This window comes from Lacerta agilis, chromosome 1 (genome assembly GCF_009819535.1).
Source record: "Lacerta agilis isolate rLacAgi1 chromosome 1, rLacAgi1.pri, whole genome shotgun sequence".
NCBI lineage: Eukaryota > Metazoa > Chordata > Lepidosauria > Squamata > Lacertidae > Lacerta > Lacerta agilis.
The window spans coordinates 40,267,118-40,290,902 of NC_046312.1; the positions used below are offsets into that span (position 1 = coordinate 40,267,118).

The 23,785-nt window shown below is 44.6% G+C and overlaps 1 protein-coding gene across 2 annotated transcripts in view; it reads right to left on the reverse strand.

Moving 5' to 3' along the window:
• Positions 1 to 1,158: 1,158 nt before the first annotated feature.
• CCDC9B (coiled-coil domain containing 9B) overlaps positions 1,159 to 23,785 on the reverse strand; it is a 60,009-nt gene continuing 37,382 nt past the window's right edge. Inside the window, exons 7-13 of one of the 2 annotated variants that reach the window (XM_033145172.1) lie at positions 21,774 to 21,958; positions 20,229 to 20,284; positions 18,596 to 18,649; positions 17,190 to 17,295; positions 11,985 to 12,042; positions 8,485 to 9,243; positions 1,159 to 1,255 (exon numbers count right to left, since the gene is read on the reverse strand). In XM_033145172.1, the coding sequence (XP_033001063.1) occupies positions 8,518 to 9,243; positions 11,985 to 12,042; positions 17,190 to 17,295; positions 18,596 to 18,649; positions 20,229 to 20,284; positions 21,774 to 21,958 (1,185 nt within the window). In that variant the 3' untranslated portion in view covers positions 1,159 to 1,255; positions 8,485 to 8,517. The remainder of the gene's footprint in view (positions 1,256 to 8,484; positions 9,244 to 11,984; positions 12,043 to 17,189; positions 17,296 to 18,595; positions 18,650 to 20,228; positions 20,285 to 21,773; positions 21,959 to 23,785) is intronic. The other variant, XM_033145182.1, reaches the window with a different exon arrangement.

Sequence of the window (23,785 nt, forward strand, 5' to 3'; positions counted from 1 at the left end):
GGCTGCCTATGGAGACTGCAAACCCCACCCCCCCAGAACAGATTGTGAATTCTCCAGAATAGAAGCCATATTAGTGCTTTCCATTTGAGTAAGTGGGAAAACCAAAACCGGCATGGTCATATCTCGGCACCTAGTACTTCTGTTTGCAATCCACCAAACCTTTGGGTGCTTTCACAGGAGGTGCCAAAATTACTTTTTGGATTCCGTTCATCTCTGCTCTAACATCACAGCCATTTGCAACATAACCACATAGAAAAAACAAACAAACAAACAAACAAACATATGTTTTTGCACATCTGGTTTCTCTTCCACCATGTTTTGATTTGGGAGTGAAATCAAAATCAAGGAGTTCAGTCTGGATGTTTTGCTATTGGGAATGATAACGATTTTCCTGTTTCCTTCATACACACGTGACCATAACTTTCCCTCTATTCTCAGAGGGAGAGGCCAAGGGAACAGGATGCAGTGAGGAGGAGCTGCCTCCTCTTAGAGCCAAAATACCTAGGAAGGGAATACTGTTTCCTGTATTAAATGAGGAAGTTAACGATAGTCACAGGTTCAAAACCAGGAAGGTTAAAGAGAGAAAGTATTCTAGAGAAACCTCAATGAACTTGTAGCCATAAATTATGTGGAACCTGTGACACCACTGGTCCCTTCTCATCATTCTGCCACACTTGTGCAAAGCCACAACACAATCTTCCTGGCTGCTGGATCTACTATCTCCTCAGCCACCTTTATTGTTAAGAAAATGGTTTCTTCTTAATTGTCTCTAACTGGCCGAACATCCATAAAACTCAAGCCCAGCCAGAGGCTCTGTAAAGTTTGCCACTTGCTTTTGGAAGCAACAAAAGAGTAAATCCGTTGGCCAGTGTTGAGGAGAAAAATAAGGGGAGTTATCTTCAAAGCAAACCCAACTTATAAATATCATTAGTTATTCAGTAAAATAAAGTGCATACAGTAGACAACTCATGGCCCATCACATGCCCACAATATAAAGGGTTGGGGGGAGTTAGGTACAAAATACAAGTGCCATGATTTCCTTTCCTTTCTCCTCAGGAGGCTGCTTTAAGTAGGCCTTTTCTGTCCTTCAGCACTGAGTAGACAATTTCAGGTCGCAAGTGGCTTCTAGACAGGCAAACGTCATCTGTAGGGGGAGGCACCGCTGGGAGCTGAAGGCCAAGTGCTGTAGGTCAGTGTCAGAGGGGGAGATTGTGCTCCTCTTCCTTTGCAACCAGATTTGCTTTAGCACGTTGTCCTGGAAAACAAACAAAAGCAACATCAGGATGATCAGGAAGTGCTGTGTGGCAAATTAAAGCTGCAGCAGGCCTCTTGTGTGAGCTACTCACCCAGCTGAGAGTCTGTCCAGCACAAGTTGCTGATCACTGAGAGGTTCAGATGCTGTGAGGATGAGCATGCTGTAAACACCCCCTAATGGACAACTTGAACCTTTCTCATCTCCTATCCCCACACCCGCAAAAAGTCAATTACTTGGCATAGGCTGAGTCAGTCACCAAGGAGCTAGTTTTATGTACTTGCTGTGATCCTGTGTATAGAAGCTTAGTACCTCTGGGAGCTAGTTATTTTTTTTTAAACAAAAATTTATTAGTTTTAAGACAAATACAACCAGACAACAACACATAATAACAATAACCATAACAACCAAAAACAAACACTACAAACAACATCCACAAAAAATAAAAAATAAAACAAATACATACCTTGAACACCTAAACACTGGATCTATTAAATCAAATCTTGTTCAAATCCTAATTAAAAGAGGACTTCCCCCAATCTCCCTCTTGCTTTCAGTTCAAATTTAACTTTAGTAACTTATCTAATTAGGTTAAACAATTCATTCACCATCATTCTTCTCCTTTTTCTTAAATTCAAACATCATTTAAATTTAACATAAAAAATAAACAATCACTTCATATTACAGATCTTAATTTCTTATAATCTTTACCTTTCTTATTTCCATAAAACTGCTGCTTTGTTACTTCTAAATCAAACCTTTTAAACCAATATTAAACCTCAAAACCTATGTATTACTTCTCTAATCAAAAACCATTTTCACTCTCTGACGTCAGGGTACCATGATGAGCCTTCCTAACAATCATATACATTTTTTCACCCTACCCCTCTTCTCGCCATCTTCTTTCCTTCCACAACCTTTTCCCACCAGGCTTCCCCACAGCCTTTTCCAAAACTATTGTTCAGAATGTCTCCTTTTCCATAATGCCAGGGATCCAGAGAGTTATCCCAAAATGTCTTTGCAAGTCTCTTCAAAGGAAGCATCTCCAAATCACTCTTCAAGTCAAATTGTATTTGTAATTTCCAAAGCTGTTGTTTCCGTAGTTCTGGGCTCCCACCCCAGAACACAGTTCCAATGTCCCAAAGTCCTTTCCTAGACCTCTCACGTCGACAGAAAGGTTCTTGTTCTTTTTGGAGTTGCATCTTCTCTTCTTCAGGAAATCTTGCAGTACTTCTCTCTCTAAATACTTCTTTTAATTCTCTGAGTTCCTTGGCCAAATCCTTAAAGTCAGCTCCAATCTCGGTGACATTCTGTTGCAAAAGTTCTAGTCTCAAAAGTATTTCCCTTTGTCCAGAAGTCATTGTTAAGTCCGGATACATGGTAAAAGCGAAACCAGCAGGGCAGGCAAAGAATAACAAAGCTCAGTACTTTTCCACCTTCCAGTGTCAGATTGCAGCCACCATTTTCCCTGCTCAAAGAGCAAAGGTTCTTCAATTTAAAATCCACAGTCAGAAGAAATACTTCAACGTTCTTAAATCCCCCCCCCTTGACGGGGTTTCTTTGTCAATCCACCAGAACAGAAACTTTTGTATCAGTTAAAATAGCAACAGTCAAAGTCAATGTTACAGTTCTTTGTCAGACAGGAGAGAAACGGACTCCCTTTTTCAAGCTTCTCCCCGAAAGCCGAATTAGCAATTTTAAAGTCCAATTTAGCCCCGTACTTACAGCTTACGGGTTTCTTCATGTTTCCAAGCCAAATAAGGAAGAACGGGAACGCTCATAAGCCAGCGGCGGCCGCCGCTTGGTTTTGCCGGATGGGGACAGTCTCCACAGCCCCGTGCCGCTATCCATTCACTCGAACCCCCCTTTTACAAGGGAGGCTCGAGAATGGGGCAACACTAAGGGGCCCGCTGGAGAGCCCAGTCCGCGGGACGCCCCTCCCGCGGCTTGCCGGAGCCCGCAGTGCGGTTGCGGGTCTCCTAGCCCCCGACAAAACCGGAGCTGTCTCACAGCGAAGACAGCTCCCTGCCGCCGGCCATGGCGCCTCGCCGGAAGTCCCCTCTGGGAGCTAGTTAGTGGAGGCTAGCCTATTAGGGTAAATGGGGCACAGCCCCACCAACACCAGCCAGCCCCACTCACCTGCTTTCTTGCTTAGAGCCAGTTCAGTAGGTGGTCCTGGCTGTTTAGGGAATTTTTTAATGTTTGATGTATGTTTTATTGTGTTTTTAATATTCTGTTGGGAGCCGCCCAGAGTGGCTGAGGAAACTCAGCCAGATGGGTGGGATATAAATAATAAATTATTATTATTATCTTCCTCCTCCACTAGGACACACTTTATCCCTTGCATCATAAGGACATTTCAAAAGGTTCTTTGTTAAGTGGTTTCCTCTGGGCTTCAGGGAAGTAAATACAAAGCTCATCTCCTTGTTTATTTTTTCCTGAAGCTGGCTGAAGGGAGAAGTTCCTGGCAGCAGGGCTCAGGATTTCCCCAAGCAATTGGACTGACTAGGATGTGGATGTGACTAGGATGTTGAGGCTCCAGTACTTTGGCCACCTTATGAGAAGAGAAGACTCCCTGGAAAAGACCCTGATGTTGGGAAAGATGGAGGGCACAAGGAGAAGGGGACGGCAGAGGATGAGATGGTTGGACAGTGTTCTTGAAACTACTAACATGAGTTTGGCCAAACTGCGAGAGGCAGTGAAGGATAGGCGTGCCTGGCGTGCTCTGGTCCATGGGGTCACGAAGAGTCGGACACGACTGAACGACTGAACAACAACAACAAGGATGTGGCAGCCTATTATAATTCTTTTGGGGTAACTCTTATACAAAATGGGTGTTGGCATGTAAGGAAAAGCCTTCCCCCAAAATCTGTCAAGACCCCCCCCCAATAAATATTTCTGAGTAAGGCTGCAGTCCTATACCTTGCAGTACAGTCCATTCTGCTGTAAGCACTACAGATTATACTACAAATGGATTAGCATCAAGAGGTATTAAGAAATGGGCCATGTAGCTGTCATTTCTATTCCATGATCTTTCTGTGCAAATTCTAAGAACCTCAGTTTCTAGCTATTATATTATACCCACATCCTTTCAGATACTGTATAAGGGAGGAATGGAGGGGGGGGGAGAGTTAACATTTCTTTTGCCTAAGTTCCTTTTAATCAGGAGAGGAATTCCGTGTACTGCTCAATCATGCCAACTCCTTCAGCATTGCCTTGCATTCTAAGACTGACCTCCGCAGCTTGCAAGACTTTGGCTGTACTGCTCTTGTTTACGTCAGGGGAGAACGCTGACGTCAGCATCCCACTGTGCTTTGGAAGTTTACCCCAGCTGTATTTTCTCTGGAGATTATGAAATTAATTGTCTCGATATAACTGAATGAAAAGATTTTGTAGTTTGTTTCCTTTGTTGATTTCCCTGGCACTCTTACTTAAAAATGGAGGGGGGAGGGGGGAGTTCTGCAGGGGATTCTGGGCTTGTGCTTTGGGTTATTGTCATTTTGAAGCAGAAGATGAGAGCAGCTATGAGGACGATCAAGTTTTAAGACAGCAACTCATGTCATGTGAAGAAAGGCTAGAGGTACTGGCTGCACTCAGCCTCCAGCGGGATTTTCAAACTGACTCCGTTGGCCATGGAAGGTTGTCTGTCTGTCTGTTGGGGAGAGGGCTTCCCACCGACACCTGGTTGCCCACTGAGGGAACAGGATGCTGGACTTAGATGGGCTATTGGCCTGATCCAGCAGGCTCTTCTCATGGGAAGGAAAACCATGGCAAAATGGGAAATGGAATGGAGTGGCTGGAATTGTGAACAGCAGCACTCCACACTGCAACATCTTTTTGGTGGCTTTACATGTAAATCTTTTGAAGCAATTATTTGGGGAGGAGCCGGACACCACAAGAAAGGAAAACCCACCATTTATCTACAGTAATCTGTTTATTTCATAGAATCATAGAGTTGGAAAGGGACCCCGAGAATCATCTAGTCAAACCTGCTACAATCCGGGAATCCTTTGCCCACCATGGGGCTTGAACCAATGACCCTGCAATGAAGAGTATCATGCAGTACTGACTGGGCTATCCCTTGCAAGGAAAGGATCCCTGTGCCCCAGCTCTTCCCTCCTTCTGTGCATATGCCTGAGAGTGAAAAATGAGCACTTCTCAATTTGTCTGCTGGGGGCAAGGGATAAATGATGTGTGTACACCCAGGATATTTCTTATGCCCCTTCTTGGACATGATGATAATCTATATATTATTCTGCTGCATTTTAAAAAACAAACATGCCTTTCGAAAACATTTCCATTAGGATTCTGGTGCCAGCTGGGGCAGAGTGAAATGAACACAGATGAATTTCAGAGTCTTTCCCAGCCCTACCTGAAGATGGCAGAGATTCAACCTAAGGCCTTCTGCTGAGTTATGTCCCTTCCACAAATGTCAGCCAGTGAGTGTCATGGCTGAGTGGGAGTTTGAGCTCAACGAGTAAGGATCTGCGGAATTCTAGTTTGACACTTGCAATACCCCACACTGACCCTTGAGATTTCCTGGGTTCAGTGTGATTGCTCTGGCAGTGGCGGACACTGGCTCTCTCACCATGGGCATAGCCAAGGGGAGGGCAGGGGGGCAGCTCCCCCCCCGCCCGATCAAGTAAAACAATAGAAATACTTAACTGACCAATCACGTCTGTTCTGCCCCCCCAAAACAAAAATCCTGGCCATGCCCATGGAGGCAGCTACCAGGGACAGATTCTAGCAAGCAGTTGAGGGATGGGTTGGTAGAAGATGAGGGCAAAAAAGGCTCTTCCCTACCTCTGTTTTGTCTGCTTCACCCATTATGTATTATCTGTTAGTCTGTGCATATTATTTTATACAATGGCATGTATAAATGGTGCTAAGGGTTGGAGGTAATGTTCTTTAGACCTGTGGGAAATGCTTAGGCAGCTTTTGGAGGCAATCTTTATTCTGAATAAAAAAGCAGCATTTCCTTGTTCTCTGACAGAAATTGCATCAATGGATAAGATACTGGCTGCAAAGAGTTAAAGTCACATGTTCCTGAGCTGTTTCCTTGGAGAAATGGGTCACAGCTAACAGCTCTATGTGTGAAATATGTCAACGACATAAGGGCTCCACTGATGGATGGCAATATGAAGAAAGATGGGTCTTACAACTTGACATGAAATGTGTGGGACGAGCAGGAACCTCAACATTCTACCAAGTTGTAATTTTTTTTTAACCTAAGGCAATTTCAGATCATCAAGTTAGACAAGTCTTATTAATAAAGTAATAGTGATGGATGGTGATGATGATAAGAAAGAAACTGCATGTTACAAGCAAAGGGTTTTGCTATAGTTTCTTATGTATGGTTCCTCTTAGCACCATCTCTTGCATCTGCAGATCAGAAGACCAGGACTAATATAAAATAAAATAAATTATAAAATACAAAAAGAATTCTGCAAAGCCACATATGTATGTGTGTGTGTTTTAACAATTTGCACCAACATTGTTTTAACATGGGTTGTAAGCACACTAAACAGCTTTAACATTTCAAAAGCATGATTATTTGGCTCTTCATAGGTTTACCTATGTCTGAAATATCATATGATCCAGTTCAAAATCTGAGACTTCAGTTTCTGTGTTATTTACTTAGATGCTGAATAGTCTTCTAGTGGGTGTAAACTGAAAGTTAAAAAAATTAAAATCTTTAAAATTAAATGGTAAATTCAATTTATTTATTTAGTTTTTGAAAAGGAAATCAAATTCTAACTTGACATTTGGCTCCTTGGGACAGCCTTAGGCAGCTTGTCGTCTCCATGTTGCCTCAGGCCCTTGCCCTAACACTAGAGTAATCTCACAGCATTGTTTTGTGCATGGAGCTCTACTGCACTTTGGCTGCCCCATTCATTTCACTGGAGGGAGGAGATTAGTGTGTGTGAAAGAAAGCATGAAAAAATCAGTTGCCCCCACTGAAAGAAATGGGGTCGACATTGGGCAGGGGCAAAGGGAATTCTGAATGCATGTATGACATTGCTGGATCTGTGTACAGAACTACATAGCATGTTGACGCTTGAATTATTAAAAGAATGACCAATGACATTTTTTTTAAAGTAGCCAATAACTAGGCAGGCGTGCCTGGCGTGCTCTGGTCCATGGGGTCACGAAGAGTCGGACACGACTGAACGACTGAACAACAACAACAATAACTAGCCACAAACAGATTTCAAATTGTTGATCTTCTGTACTGTTCAGTATTTTGTTATTAAAAGAACAAACATGTCTCCCAATATGTCACATGAGATACTACCAGTTCATGTAATATTTGGCTTTCGTTAGGAAGCTGGCACAATTTCTTCACTTTGGAGGAAGTTTACTGAATTGTCTGAGAGACTGTGTGCAAAGAAAGGAGCAAGATAATAAGAATTTTAACTCCCAAAGTCACAGCTTGCTGCTGCTGTTAAAATACTGTGTTTGTAAGTTATGCACTTGCCAGGGAAATCTTAGTTTTACTCAACATTTCTCAGCTTTGCTCTGTGGATATTGGTGGTTTTCTGGGAAGGAAACAGCTTGGAACAAGGTTGGGAATGGCAGTTGAATATGTTTGTTTGAAACCTAAAAGTCTGGAAAGTGTAATCTGGAAGAAAAGACCTACCTTACTGCATGCACTGCTGGAGAAGAGCATTCTGCTTCTGCAGGGGTTTTCCTTTTCACCCCCAACTAGATAATCTGAACAAATGAATGAATGGTCTTGATTATCTTTTAGTAGGATCACAGCAGGCTTGCCCAAGATTAAGACTTGCAGCTTTGAAGAAGAGAGCTGCATTCTCATTACAGCTTGTAATCATTTGGAAGCTAGTTGTTGCTTACCATCTTCTGCTGTGAACCATTTAGCAGCGTAATGGCAGATTCATCCATGTAATATTAGGATCTGTGCCTAGTAAGTGGGAATTGACCAACCTATAGAAAATGCAGCTTAAATATTGTGAGCTGTGCTCCTAAAGGACAAGGACTGAATCTACAAGGGCGGTTCTCCTGTTTAAACCTCAGTGTAATGATTGAAAACAGTCCTACCAGTGCAAGAGCCAAGTATGATTCATTTCAGTAGGGGATGGGCAGGAGAACTTCCTGGATGGTGGCGTCCCATCTTTTTAGGTGTAACTGAGCTACCAGGCTTGAGTTCTTGAGACAGAGCAGGCTAGAAATATACTTAAAACGCCAAGTGGAGGGGCTAGCATTGCACTCACCTTTGGCCTCTACGGAGGCCTGTATGTTCAGTCTTAATCCTGTGCTTTGTTACTGCACGACGGAGGTTGGTCTTCTGCCTTGTTCCTCATTTGTGCCCCTCCCTGTACAGATTCATTCATCGGGTCTGAAATTCCTTTACATGGAGGCCTGGACTCCTCCGTTCGAAGAAGGCAGGCTGCAGCGTCACTTTCTTTCACAGGGATTATCTCCTTCTGGAGGCCACCAACTTGGTTCTCTTCTTCTTGTCCTACTGTTATCAGCCCTTGGCCTTCACCACCTCCTTCTTCCTTGTTCAACAGCTCACTACGGTTTCCTGCCTGCCCCCCACAAGGGTTCCGTTCACAATACACACTTTTGTCTAAGCCACCTTCATAGACTATGGAATTGATTTCTTGAAGGTCGCGCCCAGAAGTCTGCACCACATTCCCAGGCATTCCCTGACAAGAGCTGCTGTTCATATAGTTGCCCTTGGGAGACAAATCAGTCCCAGTTACAGACTTACTGAGTTTGAGATCTGCCCCGGTCTCATCCGCACTGATTGCGGGAGACATGCCCTGGGTTAGGCACCTCCTGGCTTTTTCATTTGCACCCTGCTCTTCACCTGCAGTTTGGTTCCATTCATCTCTTTGGGCTTGAGGCAAGGGAGCACTGTGTTCCGGGGGCTTTATATTATTCTCTAGGCCTGCTGGGAAGTTATGCTCCTTGACTGCTTCACTAGCCAGAGCTTGCTTTTTCAGTTGCTCGTTGCTTGAGGATCTCTAGAATGACAGAAGACAAAACTCTGCTTAGTACTTATTACACAATTGACTTAAAGAAACAACAGGTTACCCATACAAAGCTGTTGGAATCAGTAGCTGGCTACCAGAGGTGACTAAAGTCTCCCTTTCACTAAAGCACAGCTACTAAGACTTGCAGGTATAGGGCAGTATACAACTCCTTCTGCTTCTCCTTCTCCTTCTATTCCTTCTCCTTCTCCTTCTCCTTCTCCTTCTCCTTCTCCTTCTCCTCCTTCTCCTTCTCCTCCTCCTTCTTCTCCTTCTCCTTCTCCTCCTCCTTCTGTGAGCTTCATGGTTTACAACATAATCCTAATCATTCCTACTCAGAACTATACCCTGTTGAATTCAAAGGGAACATGGGGTTATTAAGGATTGCAGCCTTAGTTGGGATTTGGACCTGATCCTAGCCCAGCACTCTAACCACTACACCACACTTGATGCAGGAAATGATTTGCCGGGCTCACATAATTCCTGTTTATAAGCAGTGCTGGGGGATGCAAACAACTGAGGCACAAATGGCCCTTAAAAATAGCACCTAGCAACCAGAGTGGGAAAATGTACAGTATTTTAAAATATGCAGTTCTTTATTGCAATGAAATAATTTATCATTTACACAAATATCTCCATATTAGGCAAAAGCCTTCAAAATCAATTTGGCATATTTTGAAATACAATGCATAGGATTTAGCCTATTAATGATTTATTATTGGAGAGACAGCATATATTATATATACAATATAAGACAATTGTTTTATTGTAATAAAGAATTATGCAACGGCCCAGGAGTGACCTGGGACTAGGCAACATTGAGGAAATTCCCAGGCCACTCTGGTAACACAGGGATCTTCCCTCATACTCATAAGCATTGGTTAAAGGATTACTGGTAGCTTTTCTCACCTTCCCAGTTCAAGCTTCTGCGTGCCAAAGTAGAGGGGATGCTCGGAGCTGTTTGATCAATCTGCTGCTGCTTCTTTTAACTGAAATGTAGCTATATGAAGCTGAAAATCTGGGAGCAGTGACAGCAGACATCATAGTTACAACCCAATCCTTGAGGGTGGGCAGGGAGGATACAGGATCATTTCTTTCCCAGCATGGGAGGGAAAGCAACTAGATGTGTTTCTGTGTGTGTATCTAAACTAAAGCAGTGTGAGGGGAAAGAGTTAAGCATCTTTCTCTCCTCCACCGCCTTACTCCAATCAGATCTGCAACCCCTGTTAGATGCATTTCAGTTCAAGAAACATAAACCTCCAGGAACCTGGTCAGGCATTAGTGGGAATCTCATCCAGCTTGGCCCCCAGTTAATGGAAGACTCTACCCTACTTTGATGAGTTAAGAACCAAGGACTGTAGTTCTTCTGAATTAATGCAAAGCACAAGGCTTGGTGTTATTTTGTTTGGTAAGGCACTTCTGCTCAGTGGACCAAACCTAGCTTGCCAGGGTTGCCAACCTCTCTCAGGAGGCTGTTTCCCTCAAAGCATGCCCACCTGAGGTGGCAAAGCTTGCTGATGAAACCAAATTGTCCAGGGTTGTTAAAACAAAAATGGGTTGCAAAGAGCTCCAAGGGGACAGGTGGGTGGCCCCACCCACCCATCACAGTTGGCCTGCGAGGATAGATGCCGATAAGGATCTGGCCCACTGTAGTGTCGGACCAAAAATCCTTGGTTCTTGAGCAGGGATTTCTGGGAAAATAGAATCATGGGTATTGTGCTATGCTGTGGGAAGTTGACCGATGGATGCCCTGGCCTAATGTTATCTGTAAGTTTTTATGACCCAGCAGATCCGCTGGGGGTGTTAGGATTCACAACTGTAGCGAGTTGCTCTGATGTCCGATAAGGTCTGAGGAGGCCAGCTGGCAATTATCAAGCTGGTGGGAAATTAGGGAGGTACACTTCAAAAGACCTGCAGCTGCCTCTCATCCTTGACAGGTGAGAGTGATGACCTAGGGGCGCTGATTGGCTAACGGGATTAAGAACCTAATTCTTATTTGTGGATTCTCGGAACTCCACGTGGGATGAATGCCTTATCTGCCCCAGGCTGGGAAATGCAAGAGAGCTTAGTTACACCTGACTCAGACTGCTGTGGTGTCGAGGATCATCCAGAGAGATGGGGTCCTAAGGGAACTTAGGAGGGCGGCCTTTTGTCAACCAGCCGCCTGAAGAATTGCCAGTCTTTCGCATGCAAATGCAGCTAAGTATCAGTCCCTGCCAATTTAGGGAGAGGGAATTAGAAAAGTCTTTGAGGCTAGCCTAGTAAGAATGTTTTTGTTTTATGCATGTAACTTGTGTTGGGAATATACTTTGTGTATTTTTAGTAACTTTTGAATAAAAGGTTTAAAAGAACTTTTGTTCTAGTTTTCTGTTCATTCCTACGTTTGCTTGGCTAAATCCAGGTCTGCCGCTTGGCGCGTTACTTTAAAAGGATAATCATTTGGGGCTCTGTTTGAGCCTGGGAAGGCTGTGAGCCGGTGTGCAGGTGGAGCGGCCCCCGTGTTCTGCTCTGTGGCTTCAGCTGGGTTTCCAAACTTCCAGGGGGTGGTGGCAGCAAAAAGACCGGTCTTGACTCAGCTGGAGAGCTGAGCCAAGACAAAAGAGAGTGTTTTGTGCGCCCGGGACGCCAGCAGCGGGAAACGCTGAGGGGCGAGGGCTTGCACAAACGCTACACCCACAGAACCAAAAAAGGTTCCCCACTCCTGATCTAAGCAACACTCAATAGAGTAGACTCACCTGCTTATCAGGTTCATCCTTTACAAAGGGCATTTCTTCACCTTCCTTGGCATCCCATCTGTAAAACAGCAAGCAAAAAATGAGGATTGTCAAATGGTGATAGGACTCCCTTTTGGATAATAGCTGTTTTGCCTAATCTGGGAGCTCCGTCTCCTTGCAGAGCAGAGGGTCTTGAACACAACCCTAGACAAGAGTCCAAGTTTTCCACCAGTAACAAGCAGTCATTAAGAAGAAACGGTGAAGCATGTAACCACTGACTATCTACTAACTATGATATCAGAGGATGAGGAGTATGAGTTGGGATTAAGTCTGTGTTCCTTGTTATTGTTTCTTTAAGCAGTCCTCAAAAACCAGGGAGTGAGAGCACAGGAGGTCCGCTCTTGCTCATGCTTGCCTCTGTTTTTGGAAACTGCCTATAAACCATGTTAGCTCTTGAGGCAATCCTTCTTATAAAGATGCTCAGATTGTCCAGATTCATCACAACATTTGCACTCGCCGCATCTAAAGAGCATATTCATCTTAATTCCAAAGGTTCATCAGGGGCCATTAATCTTTCACAAGCTGGTTGTTAAAACTGTAATATAATAAAAACCATAAAATAAAATTTCTATTCCCAGACATTTGTCATTAGACTAACAGCATGTACCAGTGATTTATGGAGCTGTCTGCCACAGTTTGCGAACACCAAGAGAAGGAATGGATTCCAGAGTATCTTCTATTTCACACACAGAGAGAAAGTGACAGGTGAGTTGCTGCCTCTTTTCCTGACACAGACTCTATTAAAGTTTCTATTAAAATAGTACAAAATTTAGCAAAGCAATGTATATACAGTATATTTACAGGGAGGTTATATTCTTCAGTATGCAAGGGAAAATACAACTAATTGGAGCACTTTTTCCAGGAAAGTAGAAATCCAAGTGACTCAGTTTCCCCCAGTGCGCAGATGGAGTGATAGGGGAAAGTTCACTAGTTGAATTTCTGTCTATCATGTCGCTCCTCAAGGCACAGGAACTCTGATGATCAGGATAACTGATACATAACTTTTTTTAAAATGTTCAAAGTATTTGACATATATTATTAATAATTATTGTTGTTGTTACATGGGAAAGCAGGTCACATTATTACTGCACACACCCCATTGCAGATGGGGGTCTCAGGTTCATATGTAGTGCTTTGCTTAAAAGGACCATTAGTGATTAGGCAGCTCTAAAATCCAAGCTAGGGATTTCTTAGTTCATACCGACAAATTCAGGTTGCACAATTAAAGCTGAATTGTGCAATAAGGAAAGTGACAATAAAATGCAGTAGGAAATGTGGAATACCACTTGCTTGACACAATATTACATCGCCTCCCTGGGAATACTCACTAAATGGGCCTCTTTGAACCTTCCCACAAATGTTGTGCAACCAAATTGGGATGAATGCTCAATGGACAGCTTTGGAAGGAATCTCTGTTTCTGTGTCAGACTTTGTCACTGTCAAGGCAATTTCTCTTCACAGGGAAACCACCTCATTCTTAGCTGGGGGTGCATGCAATAATTATGTTGCATGCCACCCCAATCTCCAAGTGGTGCAATTTTCCAGGGGTTCCAGGTGCTTATCCAGGGTTCAGTTTTCTTGGAATGAGACACAGTAGAGACTGTGGTGTCTTTAGGATATGTGGTTTATTTACACATATATACAACCTGAACCTGTGATGGAGGGGCTCGCAGCATTAACACCCTAAGAGGGTCTTCCTTCTCCCATAGCCACAGCCTTGGATTCCACCAGCAAAAGGCATTGCTCTGACTCCCTGGCTTCCCAGCTTGCTGCTTCCAGCTTCCAGCTTCTAGCTCACATCATGCCACTCTCCACTCTGGCTTTTGTCTTTCTAACTAACAGCAAGTTTGTGCCGTTTGGTATCTGGCACAGAGTCACTCCCTTTGTTTCTTTAATGACCCATTACCTCACCAGGAAACTAGCCTGGCTATTCCAAGAATTTGAATCTTTGCCCAGATTTTAACACTTGCTGGATCCAGGAATTAGAAGGGCGTACAGCCCCCCTCCCCACCCACCCCCACCCCCAACTCATAACAGTTATTTCCCCTTCAGATATTTCCTAGCCATTGTGAACAGCAGCAGTTTAGAACTATCAGCCAATTTCCCAAACTATAGGGGGGAGTTGTTACTTGGCAACTTTGCTAGGACTGTTGTGAATCTCTAGCACTACTCCTGGATTCATTAAACCCCTTCTGTTTAAATCCCAATCTTACAGTACTGTATTAACACAGAACGAGGGCGTTGCTAATGCTCTTTAGAAAAAGAGATTAATGAATATGAAGCTGAGATTTTTCCTGCTCATTTGTTCCACTGGCAGCTGTTCTTTTGTACCTGTTTTCAGGTCACATGTGCATTACTCTTTTTATATGAGTTCTAGCACTGTTGGTACCCAGTCCGTGCTACGGACTTCAGTCATTAGTGTTTGCATCACCATGCCGCCACTTCAGGTGTGTCAGCAGATAGGTGGAAATTAAATACACCTCATCAGCAGAGGTTGGTGGCGGAAGCAGCGGCACTGTTGGATACTGAGCAGCACTGTTGCCACTACTCTGAACTCCTATGGGGAATTGCTATTCGTACCACTCTAGAAGGTGAGTGGGGAACTGCCTTTCTGAAATAAATGCAATTTCACCACTGCCACTGCTGGACAACACCTGCTCTTGGCGAAGCAGTGTAAGATGGGGCACTCGCAATCTTCTGCTGGAGGGCGAGCTCCACCTTGGTGTGCTTGGAGACGTTGGGTTTGCAAATGACCTGATTCTGCTGCTGAAATTACACTCTCTGAGCTGGGAATTGTGTCTCCAGCAAGGGACTGTCCCAGGAACTGGATCCCAATGACTTCAATACACTTTCATGAGAGGGGGACAGTAGTATTTTATGAATGTGGCTATAATCTTATGGTGTCACTGAAGGTGGTTGTTCAATGGGCACTGTGATCAGAGTTACCACTCTTCTCTTGTTCCCCACTGTTTACCGGTACTTTATTACCAGACTCAATGGTCACTTCTTGCCTCCCAGCCTCAGCTTCTGCCCTGATGATTGCAAGTGGAGAAGAACTGCTTTCCAAGTACTGCTATGGTGTTATCTAGTTCAGGGGTAGGCAACCTAAGGCCCGGGGGCCAGATGCGGCCCAATCGCCTTCTCAATCCAGCCTGTGGATGGTCCAGGAATCAGCGTGTTTTTCATGAGTAGAATGTGTCCTTTTATTTAAAAAGCATCTCTGGGTTATTTTTAGGGCATAGGAATTAGTTTTCCCCCCAAAATATAGTCCAGCCCCCAAACATGGTCTGAGGGATGGTGGACCAGCCCACGGCTGCAAGGTTGCTGACCCCTGATCTAGTTTATCAGGTTTCAGGGTGGGGGAGCTCAAGTCAAAGCTGATAAAAGAATAAGCCATTCATTACCCCTGATTTAACAAACCGTATCTATATTTTTTGGTTTGCCTGTGCTGGAGTGGTTGGTCTTACAGGCTTGCTTTGTTTTACCACTCCAGTGGAGCTTTAAAACACAAATGTAGCCGTATTTTCACCCTTTTCCTAAAGCATTTTTACGCTGCGAGAAATGAAAACGGCATAAAGGTAAAGGTAAAGGGACCCCTGACCATTAAGTCCAGTTGCAGACGACTCTGGGGTTGCAGTGCTCATCTCGCTTTACTGGCTGAGGGAGCTGGCGTTTGTCCACAGACAGCTTCCGGGTCATATGGCCAGCATGACTAAGCCGCTTCTGGCGAATCAGAGCAGCACATGAAAACGCTGTTTACCTTCCCATCGAGCAGTACCTATTTATCTACTTGCACTTTGATGTGCTTTTGAACTGCTAGGTTGGCAGGAGCTGGGACCGAGCAACGGGAGCTCACCTAATTACAGACAGAAGCAATGCTACATATTGGAAGAAGCAAGAGATTTGCTGTACGGGCAAGGGCTAAGTCTCAGGAACAATCTCATTTATAAAGGCAAACACCAGCAAGGAATAAAAAAACAAGTGTGATTTGTGATACACACATAAAGTTGAATAAGCAGACAATATTTAATGGGCCATAAAAGCCCAACAACAACATCTTTCTCCTGGAATAAGTTTCCCTTCTCATGCATAACAACTGCTTGCCTAATATGAGCGGCATATTCCCAATGTGGCAATACTGTGCTGCTTTGCAGTTGTGTTACTGTCCATATGTGGACCATTCTGAGACAAAAAATCATAGGAGACAAATGGCAATGTGCCAAGGGCACTTTTAAGAGCAATTCTGATGTTCTGGACTAGATTTTAATGGAATTTAGGTTAGGAGGAATCTAATCATACTTGCATGGAATTTCTGTTCATTTGCGGATTCTGTTATAGTCTCATTTTAAAAAGGCACAATTTGTGCATATGTATATTGTCGTCTTTCCCTCCCTAGTGTAATCCCCCTGATAATGCCACACTATCTTTGATGTACATCTATAGACCAAATAAACAGAAACTGCTTCTATCAATGTTGTGGTCTAATAGCTAGACAATTCCAAAAAGAGTAAGTCAAATTCTAGCGTCTTGTCTTGCCACTCCTTGACTAAGGATATGTTTGTTTGTGGGGTGGGTCGAGGGGGCCCCCGGCAGGCTTTATTTAATTATAGGTGCAGGAAGATTTTCACTGAGATCACAGTACTGTAGTGTACTGGAGAAAGAAAGTTGAACACTTTCCTACCCAGCCACAATCCTGACGGAAATTATGCAGCTAGGGGGGAAAACCTCCCATTGGCACTATTCTAGCCCCCACCCCAGATTTGGGACAGACTAACAAAGAATTACTCATGCAATTGAACTCATTTTCAGTATAGTCTGGAAAAAGAAAATATGATTTGTTACAATTATCTTCCTGGAGTCCTTGCCTTTGGGTTTTTATGTGCATTTCCTTTAGTGATACAATCTATTCTTGAAACAGTTTATTCATGATACTGCCCCCCCCCCCAGACAGGGACTGTAATTGGTAAGTTTTAAAGGGGGGGGGGAAGTGCTTGTCCATTGAAAGTCAATTTTTTGAACGGATGGCAAGAGCTCTGAGATCCTGGTTTTTACTTTTTGAAATATGGTAACCCTAAGTGTGGATAAGGCCTGAGTGGAGATGCTCATTTTGGCTGAGCAGGCCTCCCACCAGAGGCAGTGAAGTCCCATTGAAAGCTGCTCCCTTACCTTCTGGCTCTGCCTGTTAGTCTGTCCTTCCCTCTGGCTTTACTGCTCACTACTGGCAGTGTTCTGGCAGCAGACTCACTGGTGCTTCTTCTGTGCTGACCTCCACCTAAAAAAAAGTGCCATGAGCCAAGGCTAGCCTGCCTAGCACCAGGCCACAATACGCCACAGTTCTGACCTCCATGGCTAAGGTCCATGAGGACTGGAAGTGGAAGTACTACAGAATCCTTGGATGGTATCCAATGAAACAGTTACATTGCACAGCTAAAGCATTTTGCTCTAGTGTAACCTCCCCACCTTTTTCTCTCCCTGTGCACCTCTGTTCCAGGGGTTCCCCCTACTCTCTGCATCAGATTGAGGGGGGAGCATGGGATGAGGAGAAGGTCAAGAAGTTAACATTGTGCAGCTGAACGTCACTGCACTGGCCTGTTTAGTTGGATGTCACCCATGCAGTTAGCCAGGGACGAGGGGATTGCGCCGAGAAAGATTGAAGTGTCCACTTTCATGGGGTTCCAGAATTTTGGTCTGAAGGCGTGTGCCACTCAGCAAGCTTGCTGAAGCTAAGCAGGTCTGGATCTGGTCAGTGTATAGGTGGGAGATTGCCTGGCTCTTCATAGTGGGGAGAGGGGGGGCAGGCTGGCTAGAAAAGTCTAAGCAAACTTCCAAAATCCCAACAGTGGGAGTGTTTTTTGTGATCCTCCCTATCCTGATTCAGTTATTTCCTTGCTTGCTTCTTTGGTTATCCAAATACCACTCTTTCCCTGACCCCTTGTGCCATCTCTGTATGCTATTCAGCCATAAAGTCCATGGAACTTCCTGGTGCAGTCCTCTTCAACTATTCCCAGAATGCTCCCTGGTTGCAAAGCTTTGTCTCACATGTCTGGAAACTATAACCCCTGCGACATGCCCACTCCGATTGTCCTATATGGAATCATTCCCAGCCTGCCTCCTAGCATACAGCATTTTTGCTCTGCTTCTCGTCAGCTTTGTCCTTGGCTGTTAGCCAGCAGTGTGCCCTCTTTGCAAGGAAAGAACCAGTATAGGGTCGATGAATCCTGCTTTTGGGGGAGGGGGATTTCGATTTCAGTTCTCCTTTACTTCAGTGTCCCAAATATTCCCATCGAGCTGTGATGTCACAGAAAGGTGCAAGAAACAGCAGCAGCAGTATAGCAATGCAAGGAAGCATAAACCCACAGAAATATTCGCAATTAGCATCTGAAGGTCAGGGAAAGTTGCATGATATCCAGGGCCTCTACAAATGCAACATTAACTCTGGGCCTGGAGTAATGGCAAGATGGGGGCAAAATCTTCCTCTCTAGGAAATGTTTTTGTGATACTTCTGACATGGAAAAGAAAGCCAGCATTTACATTACGGCTGAACTGAACTCTACCCTGTTCCTGAGACTCACTTTTTCCTTCAGAAGGCAAGGATCGGTGCTGGGACTTCCTGGCATTTCTTCCTCCTTGAAAGGACAAAGCATGTAACAGAGCAGGATCATGTAACAACAAATTCCATCCCCCAGCAGCAGCAGCAGCAGCAGCAGAGCACAGATTGCCTAATTTGACGTAAAAACAGTTTGCACATCTAGGAAAGGGAGGATCAGGTGATTCATCAGCTAATATAAAAATCTGTACATTGGTGAAAAGGGAACCAAAAAAGCAGCTACTATAACAGCGGTGAGCAAAAAAAGTGAACATTTTTTTAAAAGAAATCTATGTGCAGGTTGAAATCTTCAATATTTATTGGAAAATTGCTTCCAAATATCTTTTGTTTTGTGAATCATCGGAACATGGAATTTGATTTCTATCTGCCTCATTTAGAGGCATTGCACATTGTCTTCAGTTACAGGTGGGTAGCCGTGTTGGTCTGCCATAGTCGAAACAAAATAGAAAATTCTTTCCAGTAGCACCTTAGAGACCAACTGAGTTTGTTCTTGGTATGAGCTTTCGTGTGCATGCACACTTCTTCAGATACCTGAAGAAGTGTCTGAAGAAGTGTGCATGCACACGAAAGCTCATACCAAGAACAAACTCAGTTGGTCTCTAAGGTGCTACTGGAAAGAATTTTCTATTTTGTTTCGACATTGTCTTCAGTCTCTTTTCTAACCCCCACCCCCAAAACAGAAACTTTCCCATTTTCACAGTAGTCCAGAGTCGATGGTTCATCATATTACAAAAGCAAACAGTGGATTTTGACCTAGTCAATTTAGGCAATTGGAGTGTCCCTTCAGGTGAATGCAGAGTTCAGGGATGGAGTTCTGGGGATCGTCTCAAGAGAATACTATGCAGCGCACACGAGAGCCCTAAGAAGCAAGCTGTGCTCTGACTTTTCCTTTATGGTGCAGAACAAAAATTATTGTTTTATTTGCACTTTAACGCTGGAGCTGTCTCATATCCCCAACCGGTACAGAAATAAAGAACTCACATGAGCAAAGAAAGAACGCAGTGCAAGAATCTTTGAGAGTTGTCCATGATTCCCCAACCCCAACCCCCATTCCAAAACACTGGACACACTGCTTAACATTGCTATTCCCACACACATGCTTTCCCCCCACCTAAAGAGACACACAGAAACAGGATTGGCTTAGCAACTGCTCCTGAAAGTTTGCACACCAGATTTAGGGGTGTCTTCAACCATCCACTTCAACGACATAAATCATCTACTGTGGGTCACACCTCAAAATGAACACATGAAAAACTGGGATGGGAGTGACAAGGGCCCAGCATCTTCTGACAGAGGCATGACTTTAAAAGGGTATGAAAGAAGTAGCCTTCAGACTTGGAGCCACATTGGGAGAGGCCTGGATATCTGAGACAAAGCAAGCGAGATATCCAAGAGTTGCATTTTTTTTTAACCTGACATCAACTTATTTATTCACTTATTGAATGTCTATTCTGTCCTTCCTCGTGAAGGAGTCTGGGGAGCGGGGGCAAACAGATCCACAATTTAAGCACAAAAAGGAAAAGAAAAGCAATTCTAGAACAGTTAAAAGCTGTCGGAAAAGCAGTTGCCGGTAAATACATGCCCAGTCCTTTGCTCACCTTTCTTGTTGTGGACACAATCCAAAGCTGGCTCTCCATCTTTAGTATCCTCAAACCTGCAAATGAAAGAAAAATCGTTCAGGTATGAAGCTAGGAGCAGAGAAGAATCTTCCAAAAAGGCTGCTCATGTTAAATTTAACACATTAACAAAGGACTGTGTGAACCTACCCCTTGTTATGAAACAGTCCTTGCTTTTGCCTGCCCTGAAAACTGCTGCCAAACAGTTTTGCCAAGTGGCTGGCTGCAAATTCTGTGTTTTTAGGTCAGTTTTAAAATACAAAATAACCAGTATCTCCCTTCAGAATCCCTTTGGACTGTGTGGAGGGCATTCACTAATAAATTAGACTGGCTTTTAGTTAAACGAATATAAATTGTGATGTCCTCCTTTACAAGGGGCCCTTTTCTTATGAACATAAGTTGCCTTCTTCTCCTTAACTTGCACATGCCCTGATGTTCATAGAATTATAGCATTGGAAGGGACCCCGATGGTCATCTAGTCCAACCCCTGCAATGCAGGAATCTCAGCTAAAACATCCATGGCATATAGCTATCCAACCTCTGCTTTAAAACCTCCAAGGAAGGAGAATCCATCTTATAATGGATCCTCTGTGGGTAGTTGACTCTGAGCCATCTATTTAGGCAGAGACATTGATATACTACCCTCTTTCTCTAGCAATCACAAGCCCCATAAAGCCCACAAAGCCCCAAGAGTAGCATGAAGCATATTACTTCCCATCAGCTTTCTAGCTCCCACTAGGATATTTTTCCTATCACTGACCTCTTTGCAGGCTACAATCTGCCTTGGCCAGCCTGGTACCCTCTAGATGTTTTGGGACTGCAATTCCCACCAGCCCCATCAAGCGCAAGCACAGGGAGGCTGATGGGGGTTGTAGTCGAAAACAGTTCTATTTTTTTTAGAAAATAGATGCCGGAACTCGCCATGAACACTTCCCTTGTTCTCTTTGAATGGCAATGGCACCCACCTGAGAGGTGCCAGAACTGAGCTCCGGTGAGTTCTGGCTGAAAAAGCCCTGGTCCGAAATGTTTGAAGTATAAGTTTGTGTCTTGGAGTTCCCTCAGGAGGGGCTAGCGGGCGGAAACCCTGGTATTGCCACAGAGTTGCTAAGAGGGCGTAGCTAACTGATATAGTGAGGGGATCTAATAAGGAGAGGCCCCGAACTGTAGACAAAGGAGAGGTTAACCCTGAAGCCCTGAGCAGAGGATATAACCGGCCACGGCCGCTGGACAGGAAAACCCCCGTTACTAAGGGATCCCCAGATTATAGATAAAAGGGGATTGAAATAACAGACGGACCTCAGAGGGACAGGTGGGGTGCATTGTAATTTGACCCAGAACACCTGATTAAAAATTCACTTAGTAACGAGGGGAGAGTCTGAAGTGGAGGTTCGTCGCATTAATTCGCCCCCCACAGGGCCCAGTGGTCAGGGATGGTGGTAATTGTAGTCCCAAAAAAGCTGGAGGGCCAAGTTTGGCCATGCCTGACCTACAGCATGCAGAGTGTGTGTTGACTGGGAGACAACTTACATGTGCTCTGATTTTTCTGTGTCCCAAGCCCGCCGCCATTCCCCCCTTGCGTTCTTGTGGCGTGCCAGTCGCTCCAGGTCAATCTGATCCCGTTCCTTCTTCCACCGCATGTATTCCGACCGCTCTCTCCCGGTCAGGGTAGAGCCCTTATCCCCTGGGCTCTTCTGGGGAGATTTTCCTCTCTCCTAATTGAAACAAAACAATATATGATTAATGTGGAAGGACTTCCTGGGCATCCTGATGATCACCGCAGCAATTATGAATCTCATAGGCTGTTTCGATCTGCTGGTCCTTTGGCTGACCATCTCACCTTCTTGCTTTATGGCCAACCCAATTTGTATATGGGTGGCTGCTTGAGGGGCTTCTCAACGACAACTCAGCGCCTTCAGCACTTGGACACAGCTATCCTAGCTTCAGAAAGGGTAGTGAAAGGAGAAGTACTGTAATGCGAAGGAGGAAGTAGGTGTCGCTAGGCTTGCACAAGTTTCACTTTTCCATCACGCTTGCCAGTCAGGAAGCTACTATTTAGGCCTAGTTTGATCAGCTCTCAAAAGTAGTGTTGCAAGCAAAGTGTTTTATTGGGGGCATATTCTGTAGCATGTTCTTGACATAATAAGAATTGCCTTAGCGGTGGATTTATTTTGCTTTATTAGTTGCTCTGGGCTGCTTTCCTAGTGTCACCACATTATTGCTGCCCAGAGGGGCTCAGCTGCAACAAAAATAAGGGCAATAAAAAAACAACAACCCAGAACATTTGTGATGTGAAAAGTTATGGGATTTCAGGCTACAGGATATACACCGATTAAAAAACGAAGCAGTCTGGCCACCCTGAAATGTTTGCAGGTACAACTAGCATTGAAACTTGGATTGTACACGGCCACTTCCAATAGCACCATAATCACGAACACAGAATGAAAACGATGTTTGGAGGGCTTTTATAAAGATTGTCGGGGGCTTTTGTGCTGCTTGACCCTGTGAAGCTGTCTTTTTTTGGAAGTCCTGCTCCAGGCGCCCTCACCTTCAGAAATAAGGTAGGTGCTGACAGGGAAGAAAGTCATCTCTGTAGTGGTGTCAAATTTACAGAAGCCCCACCCCCACCCCCACCCCGGAATCATAAGGTGCTAAGCTATAATTGGCTTTTAGGGACTAAATGAAGGCAGGTTTTTTTACACCTATGTATTGAATGGCTGAGCTGCTATTCTCTTGCGGTTCCATTTCTCGGCTCCTGCTCCAGTTTGGGAAGCTATTTTTATCTGCTGCTATTTTTGTTGTTTTGCTTACATTTGCGTGTTCAGACCCAGAAACCTCCCCCTAAAGAATTCACACATGACTCAAATATTTGGTTTGGTTTTTGGCAGAATTTAGGCCACAACTTTATTGATTACAGCAAGTGAGTAGTTTCATAGGCTCTGGTTCGACTAGCTCCCTGCCATGCAGGTAGCGCTGACCCAGGGTTCCAGCATAGGTCAGCCAAGGGTGAACACCTGGATAAGCGGAAAGCTGGAAGCACGCTATCTCCGCCACCCAAATGTCCCCCTGGACTCAGGCATGGGCACAACCCCCTCTCAGGGGTTGACCAAACCATTGAGTCCCTGGATTCCTTTAACAGAATACCCTTCACATAGGTATGGCGAGAGCATTCACCCATCCCTATCACCTGAACCAGAGCCTATCCGCAACCTTACAAGTTGTGATGATTTGCTACACGGCAGGCGAAACCCAAATGGCAACAGCCAATCAGCCAAGTGGGGGAAATTCCTGCCGTGCCCCTGTCCCAATGACAGACGGCACACGGCGGCATAGCAAGGTCAAGCGCAAAAGCCCTAAAAGTAGGGAGAGGTGGGTGGGTGTTCCGAATGCACGCACCGAAAGAGGAAGCTCTGGGACACATGCATGGGCATACATAGGTCCCTCGATCCGTTTAGACTGTGCCCCATTGGCCAGATTGAATCCAGAATCGAGGGACCTTCCAATCGGGTATTGTGGCTGACCAATCGAACCTACCCACAACA